General features: G+C 46.8%; 1 protein-coding gene across 4 annotated transcripts in view; it reads left to right on the plus strand.

Annotated features, from left to right (window-relative positions):
• The window catches only part of MAP2K6 (mitogen-activated protein kinase kinase 6), an 85,492-nt gene that overhangs the window by 36,690 nt on the left and 27,004 nt on the right, over positions 1-21,798 (plus strand). For 2 of the 4 annotated variants that reach the window (XM_075071892.1, XM_032797198.2), the window contains exons 2-9: positions 3,425-3,491; positions 6,904-6,952; positions 12,160-12,273; positions 13,379-13,498; positions 14,592-14,708; positions 15,486-15,537; positions 19,055-19,182; positions 20,644-20,726. In XM_075071892.1, coding sequence (XP_074927993.1) covers positions 3,425-3,491; positions 6,904-6,952; positions 12,160-12,273; positions 13,379-13,498; positions 14,592-14,708; positions 15,486-15,537; positions 19,055-19,182; positions 20,644-20,726 — 730 coding nt within the window. The remainder of the gene's footprint in view (positions 1-3,424; positions 3,492-6,903; positions 6,953-12,159; positions 12,274-13,378; positions 13,499-14,591; positions 14,709-15,485; positions 15,538-19,054; positions 19,183-20,643; positions 20,727-21,798) is intronic. The other 2 variants (XM_075071891.1, XM_032797197.2) reach the window with 1 other exon arrangement.

The raw sequence follows: 21,798 nt of genomic DNA on the forward strand, positions 1-21,798 counted from the left end.
GAAAGACAAGGAAAATAAACTCAAAACATGCAGAATATATTTCAGCAGACGGCGGAAAGGCTTTTCATATTAATTTGGGTTTGGTATTTTGCTACTTTGTTCCTCCTTTGACACCACTTGTGAACCAAGATAAGATTAAATTCTGTACAGTCTGTTATGGTTCATGCTCAAATTAGGTTAATTTCCATTGGGTTAATTTCCATCCGCTTAGAACTGCTTGACATCTACTATGCTGAGATATTGGTACAACATGTGTGATTCTGCAAGTAAATTAATGCAGGATACAAAACAAAAATGGGTAAGAATCTGTGCTTGTTTTCACTTTGAAGTAGACCATTTGTGAGTGTTTTTGCAGCAGCAGAGGATAGGATAGAGTGTTTCTTGCTGACCTGTCTGTGAATCGGTGCCAGTTCTGAGATTTCCCTGATGCAGTTCAGGAAGGCAGCAAGCCGGTTCCTGGTATCAAAAAGGTTGAGAAACACTGAGGTAGACGATCAAGATGAAGATGAAGAAGCAAACCAGAAGAGGGCAGATGGTTTTATGGTTAGGGCCCTACCAAATTCACGGTCCATTTTGGTCAATTTCATGGTCATCGGATTTAAAAACTAGTAAATTTCATTATTTCAACTATTTAAATCTGAAATTTCATGGTGGTGTAATTATAGAGGTCCTGACAGAGCTGGGCAGCTGCAGAGTGGCAGTAGCAGCACAGAAGTAAGGTTAGCATGGTATGGTATTGCCACTCTTACTTCTGCGCTGCTGCTGGCTGGGATCTGCCTTCAGAGCTGGGCACCCAGCCAGCAGTCGCCACCCTCCAGCTGCCGAATGCAGAAGCGAGGGTAGCAATACCACAACTCCCCTAAAATAACCTTATGACCCTCCTGCAACTCCCTTTTGGGTAGGACCCTCAATTTGAGAAACGCTGGTCTCCCCTGGGAAATCTGTATAGTATGGGGTAAAAGCACACATGGGACCAGATTTCACAGGGGGAGACCAGAATTCATGGTCCGTGACATGTTTTTCATGGCCATGAATTTGATAGGGCCCTGCTTATGGTTAAGAGGCTGAGATGTGACTGTGGAATGCTGGGTCCAATTCCTTACTGTCCCATAGACTCCTTCTATCACCTGGGGCAAATCATCTCGTTTCAGTTCCCTATCTGTAATACAGGGCTGGGAAGCTGGGATTCTTACACTCTGTCTTTGGAATCAAGCTTCCCCTTCCCCCACCATTAGCACCTTTCACAACAACAATATTAAGAGGGAATCCCTGCCCCAAAGAGCTTCTAATCTAAATGGCGACCACTGGCAGTCACAGACCCATCAAAGTCAATGGGTGTTCCAAGCCCCAGGCATGAAGTCGCATGACAGAACTCATGGGGTTTCCCTGATTGCATGCTCAGGGGCTAGGATAGAGGTTGCAGGCTGTGTCAAAAAGCCAGTGAGAGGAATTGTGGGATGACCTAAGAGGAGGCAGAGACAGGGCTTTTTGGGCACTGAGCTTGCTGGCGTGGCAGGCTTGGAGATTTCTGAGGAAAGAAACTGCTGATTGCTGTTTGTATCTACTGTGTTCAAAGAAACAGGACTGTATATATATTTTTTGTAAATAAACAAGATTACACCAAGAGTATACCTGACTCCTATTACTGATTTATCAGCCTAATGGAAACAACCCTGCAAGAGCCTGGATTTTTGGCTAATCACTCAGGCTGTCGTGGCAACAATATGTACAGTGCCTAGCACGGCCCCAATCTTAGATGGACCCTCTAGCTGCTATTATAATACTACTAAGAATAGTAAGAAGTCTAGAGATGTAATGGCTGGGGTACTCTGCTAATCTAATTACAGAAGCTTCTGCATTTGTTTTTACCATTTTCCCTCTTCCTTATAGACCAACTGATGTCTCTTGGGAAACGTTCGAAAACTATTCATCATTATTCTCAATAATCTCTCTCTCTTAAGCTGTTCTGCTGGGTCTTGTCTTCTGTTAGCCTTTTTATATTTAGACTGGAAGCTCTGTGGAGCAGAGAACATGTCTTTTTCAAATGCAAGTTTGTAGTATTGTTTGTAGTAAATAATCAGAATTAATAATATAAAGCAAGATATGTGCAGTAGTTTCCAGATAAATGTTTTATCCATGAAGCTGCATTGCAACCATCTGCTGCATGCTGGAATGGCCTGTGGCAAACTGAGCAGGCTTGATCTTGTGTGTTAGAGCTGAGACGAAAAAGATCTACAGTTAAAAAGTTGACTAATTGCTTTAAAAGGGTCATTTTCAGTTCTGTGAGCATGCATCTTAACCCAGTGGCCCCTGCAGCCCTGGAATTCACAGGTATTTATAGGCCTGCGTGTCGGAGCATGATGGCAGAATGTGTCATAGGAAAATAAACCGAAACACTTATATGTAAAACGTTGAAGGAGAGTGTTGCGAACAGGGAGAGAAACAGAGGTTTGAAGAAAGACAGTAATTGATGTAAATTGTTAGGTTAAAAAAGTCTAAATTAGGTGGCTGTGCTTTTTTGGGACCAAGTATTTTATAACACACCCAAACTGCAGCTGTATGTTTATCCTGGGGATTTGGTGACATGACTTATGTTCTCAGGTTATTTTGTTGCTGGATTCAGAACCTCGCTCTGAAATGTGACTATTTGTTTAGCAATAAAAAGGTTCTTATATCTCCCTAGTCCATCTGACTCTGTCACCCTCTGGTTTGGAACCCAATTAATCTTGGGCCCTAGGATTGTTTAAATTGCTTTAGAACTTGGTTTTAATCCTGTTCATGTTAACTCACTTTAAGGAAGGTTTAGCTGGCCAATGTGAACAAATTCTGTTGTATATTTGGAGCCTAATTCTACTCTCATTTGTGCTGATTTTACATAGCTACATTGACTTCAGTGCTTAATCCTGGTTGACACTAGTGTAAATGGCCCAGACCCTCAAAGGTATTTAGGCACCTAAGTCCCATTGATTTAAAGGATCTGGGTCTATAAGATCAGAATCTGGCCCTATGTTGTCAAACTCTGTTTAAAAAGATTCTATCGCTGCTTGCACAGGGTAAATAGGTATTTATACCCGGTATATTGGAATAGGTTTCAGTCTGAACTGAATCAGTTCAGGAGACATGGGAGCCAGTGTAGACAAGGCTTAAAAAGGTGAGATGCCTTTCCCATTGCCTGAGCTGTCGCCTGTGTTCTGTGCCAGTAAGGGAGCTCGAACTGCAGGCCTGATCACAGCTTGCTGAACAAAGGAACTTTCTATTTTGAACTCTGTGCCCTGAATCTGCACCACCAGACTGAGCTGGTGTTTCTGTTAAATAAGGTCAACTGTGGTAGACAAGCCCTATTTTACAAGTATAACCACAGAGGTTAACACCTCCCTCCCCCATAGCAAACTGTCTTTACTTCTGCCTCTTTCTTGTTTCATAGGCAAGAAGAGAAACCCTGGGCTGAAAATTCCTAAAGAAGCATTTGAACAACCACAGACAAGCTCTACGTAAGTCTCAAAAAACTTAGGGGCTAGAAACCCCCCCCCCATTTAATCTGCTCTTTCATGGACTGCTTTGTCGCATGTCTCAGTCAAAAGCACACAAGGGGGTCTTATTTTAGCTGATGGTATCACTTCTTTTGCGTGAATGAGTAAATAGATTCAGAAGGGATCATTGTGTCCTGCTGCATAACATGAGTCAGAGAACTTCCCTGAGATAGTTAAGAACAAGCTTTGAAAATAACCCCCCAAACAACACACTCAGAAGAGAGAGCCCAGTATTATTAGGGTGCCATTTGCTGCACAGGGCAAGCTCTGCAGCTCAGGGTTGCTTGGCTTTCTCAGCCTCCTTGAAGGTTAACGGTGATTATTAAAGCAGCAGCATCCACCATCCTGTGTGACTTGGGTATCTGTTTGTATTGGCAGGTTTGCTCAGCTGATAGGCATAAACGGGAACACATTAGGTGATCTGATCCCATCCATCAGCCCCTTCCTCATGCTCATTCTGTTGATCCTCTGAAGGGGGAGCCCCTTGCTTTTTGACAAGTCAGAGACGCAGATGTTTGGGAAACTGCTGGCTGCATGGGGGAGAGAGCTCTGGGCTATAAAGTGGCCAACAGCTGAAGTAGGGTGACCAGATGTTCCGATTTTATTGGGACAGTCCTGATTTTGGGGTCTTTTTCTTATACGGGCTCCTATAACCCCCCACCCCCTGCCGTCTGGTCGCCCTAAGCTGAAGGGATGTCACATCTCCCCCAGGAATATGAAAATTGAGGTCGATGCTCTTGTGGTCATTGGGAAAGTAATTTAGGTTTAAGTTTCTCTTAAGAGACCCTGTATTTTCTACTTGCTTGGAACAGTTGCTACTATAATATCCCTGGAGCTCATCCGTGGATGGTTTATATTCGATACATTTGCTGGTATAGTAATGTTGCTTAGAAATATATGTGTGGGATAGTTTATTTTGTTTGGGGAACTGGTAAAAGATAGCCCAGCAAAAGTACTCTTTTACTGGTACACCTTTACCTCGATACAACGCTGTCCTCGTGAGCCAAAAAAATCTTACCGCGTTATAGGTGAAACTGCATTATATTGAACTTGCTTTGATCCACCGGAGTGCGCAGCCCCGCCCCCCACCCCCTAGAGCACTGCTTTACCGCATTCTATCCGAATTCATGTTACATCTGGTGGCGTTATATCGAGGTAGAGGTGTATAAGCTGTGTCTGCACTAGAAGAGGTTGGCTAGTGTACATCTAGACTGGTATAGCTATAGTGGCAAAGCTATTCTAGTGTAGCCAAAGCCCCAGTTAACTCAGTAGACATCAGATACTGTGACTATGTGCCCTCGTATGGGAATTTGACATTGATGAGATTCCAGAAACATGTTAGTTAAAAAAAAACAAACAAAAAACCCCAACTGACTTTTTATTAAGAGCTTAATTCAACTGCCTGATCAAAGGAGCAGCCCCAGTATCCCCAGGGGACCAGCCTACTCAGCGAATTAGCAGGTCACGGAGGCCACAATGTAAAGACATGGCAAGAAGGCCTTAATTTTCCGGGGCAATTCTACTTGGGTTCCCCAAGCTTATGTACAAGCAGGAAGCCTGACTTTTCAAAGTGCGCTAGCCGTGGTTTTTAATACATTAAATCAGTTAGGCAGCATCAGAAAGGAGAAATCTGAGAAATCTCTCTCTGGTCAGATAGACCCGATGCCTTACCTCCTGCTGGAGGAGAATCCTTTTCTGAGAAGGAGAACTGTCCCCCATCTTGTCTTAACTATTCCTGGAAAGGGTTAGTGTAAGATAAATGAAGGAGCTTCGGGTTCTCTGTAAATCGGATGGGGTAGCTGTTACTGCAGAGACTGTGGAGGAATCAGAGCTGGGATTCCCATTCTAGATGCCTTTATTTGTATTCTCGCTGCCTTGTAGAATCATAGATGGAGCAGGTTTCCCTTAGCAGGACTGTTGAGAGATGTAGCTTTGTGTAATGATCATTTTAAGGGAAGTGGGACCATGCTAATTGACGTGCATAGGGTCTTGGCATTAGTGGACGGCTGCTTCATACAGCATTGGTTGTGAGCATTGGGGGGAGGGATAGCTCAGTGGTTTGAGCATTGGCCTGCTAACCCAGGGTTGTGAGTTCAATCCTTGAGGGGGTCACTTAGGGATCTGCGGCAAAAATCAGTACTTGGTCCTGCTAGTGAAGGCAGGGGGCTGGACTCAATGACCTTTCAAGGTCCCTTCCAGTTCTAGGAGATAGGCATGTCAAGGGGATAACAAGATGTTAACCTTTTTGCCTGGAGTCAGATACTAAGCAGTTAGATGAGCTATCAATCCTTATGCTTTAGGACACAGAGTACACCTACACTCCAAAAAAAGCCCCTTGTTGCGGCAAGTCTCAGAGCCCCGGGGCAGCTGACTCAGGCTCATGGGACTTGCTGTACGGGGCTGAAATTCACGGTGTAGACGGTTCCCACATGGGCTGGATCCTGGTCTCTGAAACCAGAAAGGGGGTTGGTCTCAGATCCCAGGCTCCAGCCTGAGCAGCAGCATCTGCACTGCTATTTTTAACCCCGTGAGCCTGAGCGAGTTGACCCAGCTTCAAACACTCACTGCCGCTGGGTGTTTTTTGCAGTTTAGACATATCCACACTTAACCACAACTCTGAGGCCAGGGGTATTTCACAGTTCGGTGCATTAGGGCTTAACGCTTGCTTCTGGTTTTTGTTTAAAACCTCTTCTGGGGATGTTCCTTCATCGGGGAAGGGGAGGAAGAAAACAACGTGCCAATAAAAATCAGCCATGTCTTACTGAAAAATATTTTCTCTTTCTAAATGGAGACAGACCTGAACCAGAGCACAGAGTCCCCAACACCTTTTAGCCCCAGGGGCATTCGGGGCCAAACTCTACTTCTGAGACAGAAGTGAAACTGGACTTGCGTTTTTCCTCTCTGCCTGCTCAATCTGTCCTGTAAACTGGCTAAGGCGGATTTGCTTCTCTTTGCCTCTCTTGTGTTTCCCAGGAATTGGTTCCAGTCCCAGCCTCTCAAAGGGAGTCTCTCTTTGAATTCCTTAGCACTGGAATTGGACGCAGGCTTGTGAAATTCCAACTCCAGCAGCTTCCTTCCTGGCACCTTTTGGGGTGACTTTGGGAACCTTGGCAACATCCAATAGCACCAAAAGGCTAGGAAACCAGCTCGGCTACTCAGGGTGACACTGCTGCATACGCTGCAAGGGGCTGCTGTCCTATCAGATTGAGGGGAACTTATCCCCAGATCTCCCATTACTGAGAGTCCCATATCCACAGGGCAATAGCCCCTGGACTAGGGGCTCTGAAAGGCTTTGTCTCTTTGGAATATTATCTGTGTAACATCTCTGTGACTGATGTTTTCTGCCTACTGTTTTTTTCTTTCTCTTCCACAGACCCCCTAGAGATTTAGACTCCAAAGCCTGCATCTCTATTGGCGAGAAGGTACAGTTACAAGCTATGGCAACCAAGGAGTTCATATGTGTTTGCATATACAGGGTCAGGAACTAAGTTACGGGGACATGTTTAGAAAAATAATTCCTGGCTCTTGTGTGGGAGGGATGCTGCAATCCGAACGTGAAGAAGGATTGAAATCAGGTTTAGGGCAGGGCTTCCTGGCCATTTTAAACCATAAAACCACTGACGTTTGCTGTCAGTGCTCCCTAAGCTGCGTGTTTCTCCATTTCCTAGCATGTTTTGTGCTTTAGCAGCTAATTCCCCTCCCCCTCCAAAAAAGAGAGACTGTTCTGGCTTATAAGACTTTTATTATCTTATCTTCACTGTGCCACGATATTAAAAGTTTATGTTCAGTGCATAGGAATGGGATCATTACACATTTTAAAAGCAATATCCAGAAAGTATTGTTTATCCATTCAGACTGAACGTTCATGCATTACATACTCTCTAGTGCCATATCTTCAGTAAAATTGTTAATTGGAGAAATAGGTAGAAATGCGTGTTATGTACTTGTTTCTACGTGTGTGACAGAAAATAGCTCAGACCATTCAGTGTATAGAAAGTGTAGCACCAGGGATTATATGTGTGTGTGTGAAGGGGGATACATGTTTTCTGGGGGCTGTAAAATTTTCTACAGAATCTAAAGTTTCATTATATATCGCTCTGTTTTAGAAGATGGAGGTAGGTTCATGGTGGTTTCCTTACAGGTATGTGTTTGGCAAAACAAGAGTAAAATTGTAAAGTCTTTGGGTCAGGGACAGTCTCTTTGTTCTGTGTTTTGTACAGCGCCTCGCACAATGGGGTCCTGATTCATGACTTGGGCTCCTAGGCATTATCACAAATTCACAGTGCAAATCATTATAGTTATTATTGTTATACAAACCAGGCTGTGCAGTTACAGTGGGTATCAGCATGCATCTAGAGTTTCTGAAGCGGAAGGCCATATGCCAAGCACCCTCAAGCACCTGTACGATTGGTGTCCCCTTTAGCACTGCAGCCTCTTAGCTGGTTTTAGTTCTGGCCTAAGATTATTCCCCTCTCCGCCCTGCCCGGTAGGTTTTGGTGAAACAGCCCTGCCCCATGGATGCACAGGGATGAGAAGTGTGATGTCATGCTCATAGCTTGGCTGCTTTAGCCAGGTTGTAGCCAGCAGTCGCTTGGTCCCAGTGCAGATAGAGCTAAACTAGCTAGTGAGTCTTCTTGATCCAGTGCTGTTCTACCAGATTCCTACCAATCAGAATCCAGCCTATGCCCCGTGGCCAGTGTCAGCCTCTCAGCTGAAATGTTTACGTATCTTTTAGAGAGGCATTAGCCGCAGCTCATCGAACCTGCCTCGGTCTTTATTCGCCTAATCCGAAAGTGAGATCAAGTTGCGTGTGAGGGGTCTTTTGTGTCAGCACGTCTGTTAAAAAGCAGCCAGGCTCAGAGCTCACATATGAGCTGTCTGGCTCCTCCTGTGAGCAAAGCAGCTCTGCAAAGCCAGTCCAGGGGAATGGCCGAGCAAGAGGCCATCCATAAGAGCAAATCCTTCTGTGGAGAAGGCCTCAGAGGTGACTTCCATTTGGTCTTCCAGCGAATTACCCAGCTTAATGAGCGTGGCCTCATTTCCCTTTGCAACACCCTTTAACCCTTGCCTCCAACACCACATGCTTACTAGGATTAATAGTAACGTAGTCAGGGGCAAGATGCCGATTGCTAAACCCGGGTAATGTTAGTAGTTTTCTTCTACTTCATTCTCCCACTACCAGGATCAATACAAGTGAAGAGGATGCAGCCTGAGAAGTTTACTTTTTAAATGGTCTGTGTGAGCCTTGGTGACCACTTCTAATAACTGGAGTATCCGCCCTGATTTAATCACACCCACCTGCCTGGCCTTGCACCATTGTTTGGCGTCCTTGCTACGAAAGCAAAGCCCTCCTTCAGTTGCAGAGTTAACACTTGTATCCTCAGCTGCTGGACTTAGCACACAGGGCGCTGCCCAGCTCATCCAGAGATGGACGTGGAGTTGAGGCAGGGTTTTAAAATTCTCTTGAATTGGATGCAGGCTGAGGGTTTCCCAGAAGGGTGCTGGATGAGTTTGCTGGAGCTCCAGCCGCTAGCAGTAATGCATGATCTTAACTCTGGTGATCCCAAAGACTCCAGAGAGTTCCCTGACAATCTCCTTGTGACTGGAGTCAATGACACTATTTGGCTAGGATCACCTGCTGGTCCTGATGTGGGATACTGAGTGAGGGCATTATGCAGACCTCCTGGAGGGACTCTGCTTAGTTCTGCTGGCAAAGAACTAGATTCGCTGCTAGGAATTTCCATGTGCCTATTAAGCGTGACTGGCCTGTTCATTAGCCTTTCGTCTGGTGGCGAGAGGGGTTCCTCCATGTTGGCATCGGATTCCGAGGATGCTCCCATTTCTCTTAGCTACTCTCATCGTCAAGGCGGCCCTCCTTGCATCAAACCAGTAAGAACCAAATGGGCTTTTGCTTCTTCATTGGCCAGAAGCTGCTTGCTCCTCTGTAAAGTATAATTGCCTCAAAACAGCCCTAGATATTGTTGACCCACAAGGTGGGACATAGGGGAGCAGTGATCAAGTATGTACGTGTGCACGCACCATGAAGACCTCAAAACTGAGCTGAGTCACAACTTGATCTGGGGCTCTTGGAAGCAGCCTGATCACCTTGCATATGGCCATTTTCTCCTAGCCCCAGCTGGAGCAGAAAATAGGGCTTGTTTTCTTTCCCGTTTTTCCTGCCTGCCCTTGGATACTGACTCATTCCCCAGGAACAATGTCCCTAGCTCCAGCTGAGGTGTGAACTTCCACTGTTTGTTGCTGGACTGTTAATTTCAAAGCCTAGTTCCTTCCCTCTCCCCAGATGCTGTTGAACAGCTTCCCCAAGTGCTCAGCCTTGGCATTTCAGTGAGAGACACCTCTTCTGGCTTCCACTCTGAAGACACTTGACTGGGAGGCCTAATGGATGAATGGGAAGAGAGCCCACTCTCCCCTCCTGAAATATAATCAAAGCCAACTCAGTCATCTCTGCAGGCTTGGAGGGCTATAGCATGGATTGTCAACTCTGGCCATAAGGAGGATCCAAAATCTTTTTTTTGCTGTCAGAACATGGGATCGCTGAAATATTGCATTAAAAGTATGCTGGGTGGGTGTACCTCTACCAGCAGAATCAGTCTGATCTACTGCTGACTTAACCTGCCTCCTAAAGTTTTTGACTCCTTTCTTACACTGGAAGCTTTTCTTGATCTGTGCTGCTACAATGAATTTATATGTCCAAGATTCTGACCTGCACAGTTCAGCCTGTCTCAGAATCAGATTCTGAGGAAAGCAGGCATAGAGTCCAGTTTCATTTGACATTGTAAATTTTTCCAGGAAAACAAGAACATGCAACAGCTATTTTTATTAGCGTAAATGTCCCAGGAGCATTAATAAATCCAGGCAGTAAATCGGTTAGGACCATCTCTTGCCACTGAACATCAGCCAGTGAATTTATTAGATGATGTATTAGTTCATTAGCATTTTACGATATCTGTCATTGGGCGTTTGTCTTTCTTTTTTTTTTTAAGTTTGAATGTTTATTTTCCCTGGCATAGCACTGGGGCTGGGAGATGGAATGGGGATGAGGGATCTGCAGCTCAATGGACCGGCATCAAGTCAAAGAAATACCTGCTGCTAAAGTGATCCCTTGTTCCAAGAAAAGCCGTTCACACCCACAATCCCAAGAAAGAGAGAGAGAATTCCAAAAGGATCTCTGCATGGAGGCAGCAAGATTGTGCTGGAAAGTGCAAAATGCCCTCATACAATACAGAGCTCAAGCTTTTTTTTTAATATGGCTTCCCATGGATTGGCTAGCTTTCAGTACCCTGGTAGGAGTTAGCTGTCTCTCTCCCAGAATGCATTTGTCCTGCAAGGTTCCTTTTGGACATGATTTCATCATGCCCCTCTTCCACAGGCTGTGTTGTGTTCCCTAGAGCAGGTTACTTGTTCCTTTCCCTTTAACTTTGCTGCTAAATTTAAGAACGCTACCTGAAAAAGAGGCGAAGTGCTTGTTTCAGAAGAGTTTGCATTAAACAGCGGGCACAGTGTTGGACAGAAAAAGATGCCTGGATCCATGTTAACACAAAAAAAGCTAGCGAGGGCTATTTTTACAGTAAATGTAATTGTGACCGAACAGCCCGCGTCCAAGCTGTACAGTAACGCAGTGTGTGCGCCCAAGCTCTTGGAATCCTCTCCAGACAGCACTTTTCAGGCGGCAGTTTTTCTGCTGCTCAGGCAGAAAGTGGTGTGGGATTATGTGCTGTGAATCAGTTCATTATAACCAGTCGCTTTCAGCAGGATGATTGACTTCTGCGGTGGGGCGTTCAGCCGGTTTGAGTAGCAAAGACATATTGCAAAATCCAAAAATAATAAGAAGCAAAAATACAGCCCGTGCACAATATTGCGTCAAAAAGAAGAAGGGGCAGGGTAGAATGCAGAGCTCGAAACAAAGTTGTCCTTTAGGCAAAGCCAAGAGAAAGCAATCTGTAACATTAGACAAAATAAATCTACCAAGGTTTAAAGTGTCACTCTCAGCTCCGATCTCGCCCCAGTACAGGTTTGTAGACACAAGCTTTTCAAACCCTAAGACCATTTGGAAATGCTTCCTTGGATTATTTTTTTTAAAGACATTCCCATGGGAAGAGTTGTTTCAGCATTTTTCGGCAGCGTTTTCAACGACTGTTGCAGCATCGAGAACCTGAAAGTGAAACTGACTAAATGCAATGGAAACTGGCTTGATTTTCCTTGCCTAAGATTTAGGAAATATAACTGAAAAGGTTGGATAGTCTGTTCTTAAAGCTCTTTCAGCTCCATATGAGGTGCAGTCAGTCACACAGGTAAGTGCTGCACCACTGTAGTGATATACCTCTTCCGGGGCCTGTGTTAATTATCATTAACTAGCTAATCCTCACAGCACTCCTTGGGAGTTAGGGTCAGTGTTCTTATCCTCATTTTACAGATAGGGAGATAGGCATAGAGAGGAGAGGTCATCTGCCCAGCACCACCAGTGGGAACTGGTGTTCAAGCAAAGCCTAGATCTTAGGAGTTCCTGACTTCAGTTATCACACTGACCACGCTGCCTTCGGTGAGGAAAATGGTTGCACCTGTTCTGTTGCCTTTGGCCTTTTTCACTGTGGCTCTTTTCCTCCCACAGAACTTTGAAGTGAAGGCTGATGACCTGGAGCCGATCTCTGAACTGGGCCGAGGTGCGTACGGGGTGGTGGAGAAGATGCGCCACATGCCTAGCGCACAGATCATGGCGGTGAAGGTAGAGTGAGACTCCTAAGGTGTTTTCTGTGTGTGCTGACCCTTCAGGCTGTCCTCAACATAAGCTTCCACTCTTACCTTCACTCGTGTAGGCTCAGTCTGACAAGGGACTTACTCTTTCCATATGGAACAACTCAGGTGCTGAGATGGACAGGACATTAAGCCTAATTCAAGCCCAGATTTACACTTGGAAAAAAGATGTGTTTTTCAAAAGTGACAGCTGACGTGTTTGAAAATTCTAGTGTAGACAGGGCAAGTTAAACATCTGCACACCTAGGACTTTAAAATGCCTTAGCTCTCGTGTTTTGAAAGCACACTTCTTTTCTTAGTGGAGATATACACTCCGGTTTAGCTGGAAAACCAACTACAGCAGGTGGGAATTTGTCCTATTAAGTCAGGAGGATCCATGTTTTGGACTGCAGGCCACTTAACAGGAGCCTAAGAGTCACATACAGTTAAGAGCACCCACTTTTAATATGCATGTGCAGACCGTGGAGATCCCAAAAGACTTGTGGGTGGATGAAGAAGCACCGCAGCATACAGAGAGATGAATTCTCCACAGGCTGTACCTCCCTATTAAGTGTAAGGACTGTTCCTTTGGCCTCTGCCTCCCTCCTGCGGTAGAACTTTAGAAAGAGATGAATGTCTCTTACTGCGAACAGAACAAAAAGATGAAAGGAGTGTCTGTGTGCACCACTTATATATCCCATCTCCAATTTAACATGACATTTTTGGGGGCAAATAGAGTAATCTTTGTTGTAGTCCCTCTGACTGAGGCAGTAATTGCAATACACTCTGATCTGAGTCCTGGCCCAAATTCTCTGCCGGCGTAAATTCCTGCAGCTCTGGAGTGGTGACAGTTTACACCAGCCTAGAATTTGGCCCCCTAGTTCGCTGCTCTCCATATGACCACAGTGCCTCTCAGCTGTAAAAAGAGCCAGGAAATGGGGAAGTGATTTCGAATCTGGAGTAAATGCCGGGACTCTAGTGTGTTGCATTGTGTGGAGTTTTCCCCTCATGTAGCTGCTGTGAGTGCACGTATGTGAGTGAAACACGGCATGCAGCTGGGACACTCTCAGCCAGTGCTAAAACGCTCTCTCTTCCAGCGGATCCGAGCCACAGTGAATAGCCAGGAGCAGAAGAGGTTACTGATGGACTTGGACATCTCCATGAGGACGGTAGACTGCCACTTCACAGTCACTTTCTATGGTGCGCTCTTTCGAGAGGTACAGCATTCTGGATTCCTGCCTACATCTTTCCCCTACTTGGCACTTACGCTTACTTGGCTGGGAGGCCACTGTGATGTGATGGGCCATCTGTTAAAAAAATATAACAGAAGATAGAAGATTAGACTATATTGTGAGTCTTTTCTCCCAGCCATCTAGACACTTAGGCTATGTCTCTGCCTGGGGTGTCTGTTTTAATACACCACCATTGGTGTGCACTCTGCTATGCAGATAGGTATAAAGACCTGATCCCTCCCTTGAGGAACTTACAGTCTTTCACAAAGGCTTCCTTGCTCAGAGAAGACAAAACCCCCATGGATTCTGGGTGAGGTGGTTAAAGCAGTGTCTGTGGCGCTACTATTTCCGATGGCGTTAGTTTAGACTCGGACAGTTGTGTGCTGAGAACATCAGCTCATGGCACATTGAGGTGCATAGAGTTTAAAGCCAGAAAGACCATTTGGTTCTCTCATCTGACCTCCCATTTATCACAGCCAGTAAATCTTACCCAGGCACCCCTAACACACGGTTCTCTGAAACATCCCTCCCATGGTAAACACTGATCTAGACTTGAATTGAGCCAAGGAACTAGAGAAGAAAATCACTACTGGGGAATTTTTCAAAAGCACCTCATCCCTGTTTTCAGAAGTGATTTAGGCCAAAGTGACGAGTGATTTTGGGTACCTCAGCTTCTGGGTGCTGAACCTGGGACACCTTAGAGGGGCCTGATTGTTAGAAAGTGCTGAGCAGCCATCCTCTGAAAATCTGCCCTCTTTGAGAAATCTAAGTTGAGCATCCAGAATCTCTAGTCACTTGTGAAAATCTTGGGGCCTTAGGCACTTAGGAGCTTAAATCCCATTGACTTTCAGTGTGGCTTAGGCTCCTAAGTCATTTAGGTGCTTTGGAAAATTGTACCCAGTATCTGATTTTTAAACCCTTGCAGCACCATATATAAATCAGACACATTGTGTGTTTGGAGGAGAATGGAAAGCCAAGTGCAATCTTCTACAAGACGTTAAAAAAGCCAGCAAAAGCAAGCCAAGGGCGAGTGCTGAAGGAGAGACTGGGCAGACATTTGCTTTCTCTTTCTCCGCAGGGAGATGTGTGGATTTGCATGGAGCTGATGGATACCTCATTGGACAAATTCTACAAACACGTCATTGACAAAGGCCTGACGATTCCCGAAGACATCTTAGGCAAAATAGCCGTCTCTGTGAGTACAGGCGGGGGTGATGTTTCTGTGAGGATCTAGCATCCCTGCCATCTGAGCTCTGGGTTGAACTTGGCCCACAACTCAGCCCACATGCTAATTCTTATTTGGCTTCCAGTATTTGGTCCACGATTATGTGTCTGCATCTCTGAGCCATAAATACTCTCAAATCTGCCGATCTGCTTTTCAGTTATGAAGCAGAAAAACCGATTGATGTGGAGAGGGCACAGCAGCTGCTTTTCCTTTGCATCAATGTCATTCCCAGGAGATCTCTGAGCATGCACTTTCCCTTAGAGCGGCATGGATCAGAGGAAGGTTAGCTGGTGGTTGCAGGGAGGGGACCAGCCTGCCAGGGAGGGAGGAAAGCTAGCGAGAGAGTCAAGTGGAAATCAGGGAGGTGTCCTTGCCAGTGCGGGAACACATTTTGCATGTCACATACCTCACAACCATTGCCATGAATACCCAGGAATTCCTTCTTTAAAGATCTGTGTAGCAAGAAAAGCTAACGGTGGCTCGCCTGGGTGAGCTGCATTCTCAGCTCTCCACTAGGAGTCACTAACAGGCGCACTAGCCCACACCTGCTGCGGAGCACACTGCCTCCCTAGCGCACACAGCTGTGTGCTGCCAAAATGACAAACCAAAATTGTTCCCCCAAGCGGGGCTGATAGGGGCGAGCATGGGGCAGTTGCTGTCAAGGCAGGAGAGGCGAGCTAGCAAGATTTGATCAGCCACGTCATGCTGCTGTCAGCTGTGGTTCACTGTAGATTTATTATGTTTCAGATTGTAAAAGCACTAGAACATCTACATAGTAAGCTCTCCGTAATTCACAGAGGTAAGTGTGACTCGCGCAGCCTCTGGCACTGCTTGTTTCTCACTGACCCCGTGCCATGCTCTTAGTCCAGCAGGGCTTATACTCAGAGCCTGGCCTGGCGCACTAAAGAGAGCCCAAATATTTGAGGTTGGGGCGGCAGAAGAAATCCTGTGGTCCAGCTACCCAGGATAACCCAAAGCCTGCTCAGGATGAGTGATGGGTTGGGGTTGTTGAGCTGCTCTTAAAACTGCATATGACTTGCCAACACGTCTCCCCTGAAGCTGGACACAGAAAACAGCCTCCACCTTCACTTGGCTAGCAGAAGAAATGGATCATTTGCCTGCTTGCTTCACTGGATTCCTCCTCTGCTTCTGCTTCCCCATTGCATGCTGGGAAGGGCACAGATAGCTAATTATGGGACTGACTCAGAGCTCTTTGAAGTCCATTGGCTGGGATGGGCTTGGGATCTGGTTCTGCATATGCAAACTCCTCTCCGGGTGCAGAATGGGGCAGAACCGCCGTTTGGTGGCATTTACACTAAGGCAGGTAGTAAGTCTCAGATTGTTCACCCTCTCATGCAGGCCAGATCAACAGCTTGGCCTGTGGGAGAGGCATGCAACGTTCGTTTATAGATGACCTAAGCTTTCATAAGCCTGACATAGGTAGTAAAAAATAAAAATTGGGGCCTACCATATTTTCCTTTTTGGCAACCACATTTGACCTCCAGATCTGTGATCAAACCTTCAATGTTTGGTAATATTAGAGACACTGGCAGGGTATGTTTCAGCCCCCCGCCTCCTCCCCCCCCCGATTTCCTGACCAGTGTCCAGAATCCAAAATTATTAAAGCTGAAAAAGTGTTTGTTGTGTGTTTTGTACAGCACCCTGCACAGTGGTGACTGGTTTCTGTTCTGGGAGATTGCTGTGCTCTGTTCTCAGGTGCTGCAGCCACTTACAATAGCAGTAATAATTTATTTCCCCATTTGTTTTGGGTTTTTCTGCCCTCCATTTTAGTGTCAGGTCAGTTTCAGGATCTGACTCTAATGCGCTCATGCAGCACAGCAGGGTTTGAGTTCCAGAAGCTGAAGAGGTGTGATTTGGGAGGGTTTGTTTGTTTTGTTTTGTTTTTAGCAGAACCTAAATTTGGGGTTTAAACTGACAATGTCTCCTTTAAAGCAACAGCCTGCATTCAGGCAGACGCCAAGAACCTACATGACAGGAAACTGGCTAACTTGCCGTTTTACCAGTTGGCGCGTTTATGTAAAGGATTGTTTTCCATTTGTTGTCATGAAAAAAAAAAAAGCCCATATCTGCAGCGTGGCTTCTGGGGATAGAGCTGTTTGAAATGACATGCGTTCAGACATAACAGGGGATTGTGTCTTGTACATAATGTGTGCGCTTGAAGTTGAGCTCCTGCCTTCTGGATATTTTATGCTGGGTGGGAAATGCCATTTTGCGTCTGGATTTTTGTTTGTGTGATTGATTTCAATTGAAATGTCCTTGCTCTGACATAATAAATGATGGGGGAAAGAGCTCAGATTCCAGAGGCTTTGATTGCAAATCCCTGATTAGAGACAAGATTCTAAATACCAGGAACGTCCAGGTTCTGATTAGCAGGCACAAAGGGATGGTGGGACCGCTAGCAACCCTCAGATGCCCTTATAGCTTTGTGTTATTCTATAATATGTGTATTTAGAGCAAATGATTCAGAAGTAAGGGTGGGTGCCTTCAGCGTGAGGGATGAGCCTATGGTTAGGTGAGAGCACTACCCAAGTGTAACCGGGCAAACACCCCCGCGGCGCCTCCTGCTGGTTGCTTTAGGGAATTAGCTCAAACTGCAGCTGGGGCGCCCTCTGCAGGCCAGTGATCCGCCTTCTGGCTTATGGCCCCGCCTCCCTCCCTGGACCCCAGAGCCCCTTTTATGTGGGGTTCTTCCCCCCTGACAGTAACCCCTTTTCCTTCAGGGTTTCCCCTCCCTGGGAACCCCCCCACTCTTCCCCCACTTTGCCTCAGAGTCTTGGCAACTGCCCAGTCATTAGCTAGCCCCACACCCTGGGGCAGACTGCAGTGTTAGCCTCTCATCATTGGCAAAGGGGTTTGGGCCTGCTGCCTTGGCCTACCCCTGGGTTGCACCCTGCAACCCCATTACCTCTTGGCCCTAATTCTAGGCCACAGCCTGGGGCTCTCCAGGCAGGAGCTCCCCAGCTCCTCTGCCTTTCCCCAGCCCTGCTTTACCCTAGGTACCTGTCTGGTCCCTTGCAGCAGCCAGGCCCTTCTCCCTCTGAACGCAGAGAGAGACTCTTGGGCTCCTGGCTTCTCTGCCCTTTTATAAGGGCCTGTGGCTCAGTTTGGGGCGTGGCCCCAGCTGCTGCCACTTCCCCCAATCAGCCCAGCTAAACAGGCTGCTTGCCCCAGCCCCAGCTCCTTCCCTGGGCTATTTTAACCCCTTCAGGGTCGGAGCAGAGATCCGCTCTGCTACACCAAGGATATAAACAACCTGGGTTCAAATCCCTGCTCTGCCAAAGGCTCCTTTGTGTGACCTTGGGCAAATCTCTTAGGAAACAGAGACACTGTCTGAATAATGGGGTTAATAGCACTGGCCTGCCTCACACATTCATGAGTGTGGAGTGCTCACATACTATGGTGTTGGAGGCTCGATAAGTATGATAGAACAATAGAATTTCTGACACCTTGGGCCTCATTTCCAGGAAGGCTGGGTGCTCCCAACTCCAGCTGAAGTCAGTAGGAGCTGCAGGTGCACCCATGGGTGCTGGCTTGAAGTGGTTTCCATCATAGATAGGTTTTACAGTTTGGTTCAATTCCTCTCAGCACCTCTGCTATACAAATTGTTCCAGCACCCCTGGGTGCATCTCTGATTCTGGCCCAAGGTGACTCAAGTTGGACACCAAAACTAGAGGCCACTCTTGAAACTTTGGCTTCTATGTCTCCTTTCTCCAGCTCCCTTCCCTCCTTCTCCCACCTCTTCTCTCGTCTCCAGTCTTTCCAGAGTCCCACCCTTCTTCCCCGTCTCCTGTCCCCTTCTTATCTTATCTCTGGGGTTTCCCTTCCTGCTGCTGTGAAAGCATCTTCAGTTAACGCATCCTCACCACCCCCATCCCGCGATGGATTTTCACTGGGGAGATTTTTAGTATCTGTGCTGCTGATGGTGTTCTCAAGGGGTGGCTTTGGGGTGCTGCTTGGTAATGTCTCTCTTGTCTATGACATCATGATGCTGCGCCCTACCCAACGTAACAATAACAGGGAATTCTGTTAGTTTCCCTGGGAGCAATGCTTGTAAGACATGGGAGGGGCTCGTGTAAACGGGGCCAGCCTTCTGCATTTGCAATGGCTCCTAATCTTCCTGCAGTGGCTGAAAAGCCCCACGGATGACGTGCCCCGTGGATGGACTCAGTCGATATTGTTTTGGTGCTCACTGGTGGTAGGAAGCTAACACGCCCTGTTCGCTCCCAAGGATGCTTTAAAACGATGGGGCAAGGCTCAGCTGTGAGAGTGACGATGGTGTGTGTTCCTTCTTGCAGATGTAAAGCCCTCTAATGTGTTGATCAATACACAGGGGCAGGTGAAAATGTGCGATTTTGGAATTAGCGGTTACCTCGTTGACTCTGTTGCTAAAACCATGGACGCAGGATGCAAGCCCTACATGGCTGTAAGTTGAGAAGATGTGTGGGAGATTGACTGCCTTACTGTGGAGAGGAATGTGGCAATAGATGATCTTAAAACAGAGCAACTTCCAGCATGTGTCTCAATGGCTCGCTTAGTGAAACATGCCTCTATAGTTATTCAGTGTTTAGGGATAGCTCAGTGGTTTGAGCATTGGCCTGCTAAACCCAGGGTTGTGAGTTTAATCCTTGAGGGGGCCACTTAGGGATCTGGGGCAAAAATCTGTCTGGGAATTGGTCCTGCTTTGAGCAGGGAGTGGGACTAGAACCTCCTGAGGTCCCTGGTATTCTATGGTTCTATTTGTAAACATAAAGATGAGGTGCTCAAGGCTGGGAATCAGGACTCTTGGGGTCTGTTCCCAGCTGATACTGACTCACTGTGTGATTGTAAGGCAGCCCTGGTAACTTGGCTTTAATTTCCTAGTTTGCAAAGTGAGGACATTAACACTTTTTTAGCAACATCCAGGCTCCTCCTCAAAAAGTCAGCAAGAGGCACCCGTGGGCACCACGCGGGGGTCAATTTAGAAGGGTCAGGTATATTAGGGCCCATGAGGTTTGGTATCCTGGGGACCCTGGGATAGCTACTGTTTCAGATTCACTTAATAGCCAATTCACGCAGCCTCTTTTGGCTTTTTAAAGAGATGGTTTGCATTAACCCTTTCAGTGCCATTGCCCGGGGGGAGAGGGTTCATGATGCTACACTATTCACGGGTGCTGTCAACGCCGCCTTTTGGCCCATGGTCCCTCCCCATGTTTGATCTGTCTGTGTAACAGCAGCTTTGTTTATAGCTTCTAAGTTAGGATGGATCTCCCCTGCCTTGCACTTTTCTATGCCTGTGCAAGAGTGGGTGTCAAACCCTACCCAGGGGAGGGCGGGAATCCTTTGCCCACAACCCTTGGTGGAGCATTTTACTTTGCTGAGGGGCAAATACCTACATGAGGCTTAAGGCACTAGTGAATTGTGGCCTCCAGTCTCCTGGATAAATCAGGGCCAGACCGTGTTTCGAATTGGGACCTGCGGAAACAGAAATTCAGCTTCTACGATGTAGACCTCAGAATGCAAATGCCATCCACTTCCAGTCCCCAGTCTTGTTGCCTGTCCCTGCAGGGAGACTAACAGAGACCCTAGGCTGGATCCAGCCAAGAGATAATAGGGGAGTGGAGTTTGAATAAAGAAATGGGTTTCCTCTCAAAGACTCCCCTGGGGGTTGGTCCCGTGCATTCAGTATGGTTAGTGCTGCAGCGGGGACTGCCTGCTGGAAGGTGTTCCTCTCTGGTGATGGTGCAGACTTGCTCTGGGGACATTTGCTGAAGCATAGGGGATAGTTGCTCAGTTTGGGGAGCTCACATCAGTGTTAGCAGGCACTCCAAGGGCATGGAAAGGGGCAGAGCGATGTAGGGATTGAGCCTGTATGTCTATTTCAAACAGTCCTCGTGTCTCTTTCCAGCCTGAAAGAATCAACCCTGAGCTAAACCAGAAGGGATACAGCGTCAAATCGGATATCTGGAGTCTGGGAATCACCATGGTAGAGTATGGAGCCCTGAAAGGGCATCTGTGAAAGTGATTGGGGTTTAAGGGAACACTCAGCAGGGCTGGAAGTGTTCTCTGGTTCTGTTTCCTTTTGGACTTTTCCCTCAGATCCCTGACACAGTTCCAAAGCCGGGGGATATTCAGCTCTCCCTGCACCAGGAGCCCATAACATGTTGCAGTTTAAAGGGGAAGGAGCCTAGTGCTAATTCACTAAGCCAGGTGATCTGAGATCCTAGTGATTGTCACTAATCGTACTGGGCAGTCAGCACCTAGAAACTACGGCAACGAACACTGCTGCAAAACAGTCAGTCATAGGAGACCCAGCATGTGGGCAGACTCCTGAGTCCAACTCGCACGTCATTGAACAGAAACCAAGAGTGGACTCCTCTGAACGCCCAAGACAATGTGTACCAAGCGAACCAGTAAGCAGGAGAGGACCCTGATTTCTCTAACATCCAAAGGTCTCCTTCAGTCTCCCCTCTGAACACCCCTGCAACTCAGCTGTCCAAATCCAAGTGATGTACTTAGAGACATCAGGCCTTATATCTACAGCAGTCAACCCAGAATGCTTTTATCCTTTAATGCACAGTGTTGTATTCTCACATTGAGCGCCTGAGATTCTCCCGTCCAGGTTAACAGGAGGGTTGTCTTTCACTGTGCAGGAAAAAAAATAGGAGAAAGGGGATTGGCCGCCAATAAAAGAACATCAACTTGTTCATGCCTGGTGCATCCTTGGGCAATGCAAGTCATCCACATGGAGGAAAAGACCCACTGGGACCCAGTGGCTTTCACTCCTGCCATGAATGTGATAGTTCTCAGCCCAAAGAGCTCCATCTAAGGCTGCCCCCCACCCCCCAGTATTTTCTTCCTTAATTTTTGGTGAGGGGAAGAATCAAGTAAGAGAAATTACCTCCATGTAATTTCACTTTCTTTTCCAGTGCCAAATGGTTTTCAAAAGTGACCCTTCTCTAGACCAGTAGTTCTCAACCTTTTTGGACCCAGGACCCATTTGTAAATGTTTATGGCTTGTCACGACCCAGTAAATAATCTAGGGGTGGAGGCCCTGGGGTGG

The sequence above is a fragment of the Chelonoidis abingdonii genome, chromosome 13 (genome assembly GCF_003597395.2).
Source record: "Chelonoidis abingdonii isolate Lonesome George chromosome 13, CheloAbing_2.0, whole genome shotgun sequence".
NCBI lineage: Eukaryota > Metazoa > Chordata > Testudines > Testudinidae > Chelonoidis > Chelonoidis abingdonii.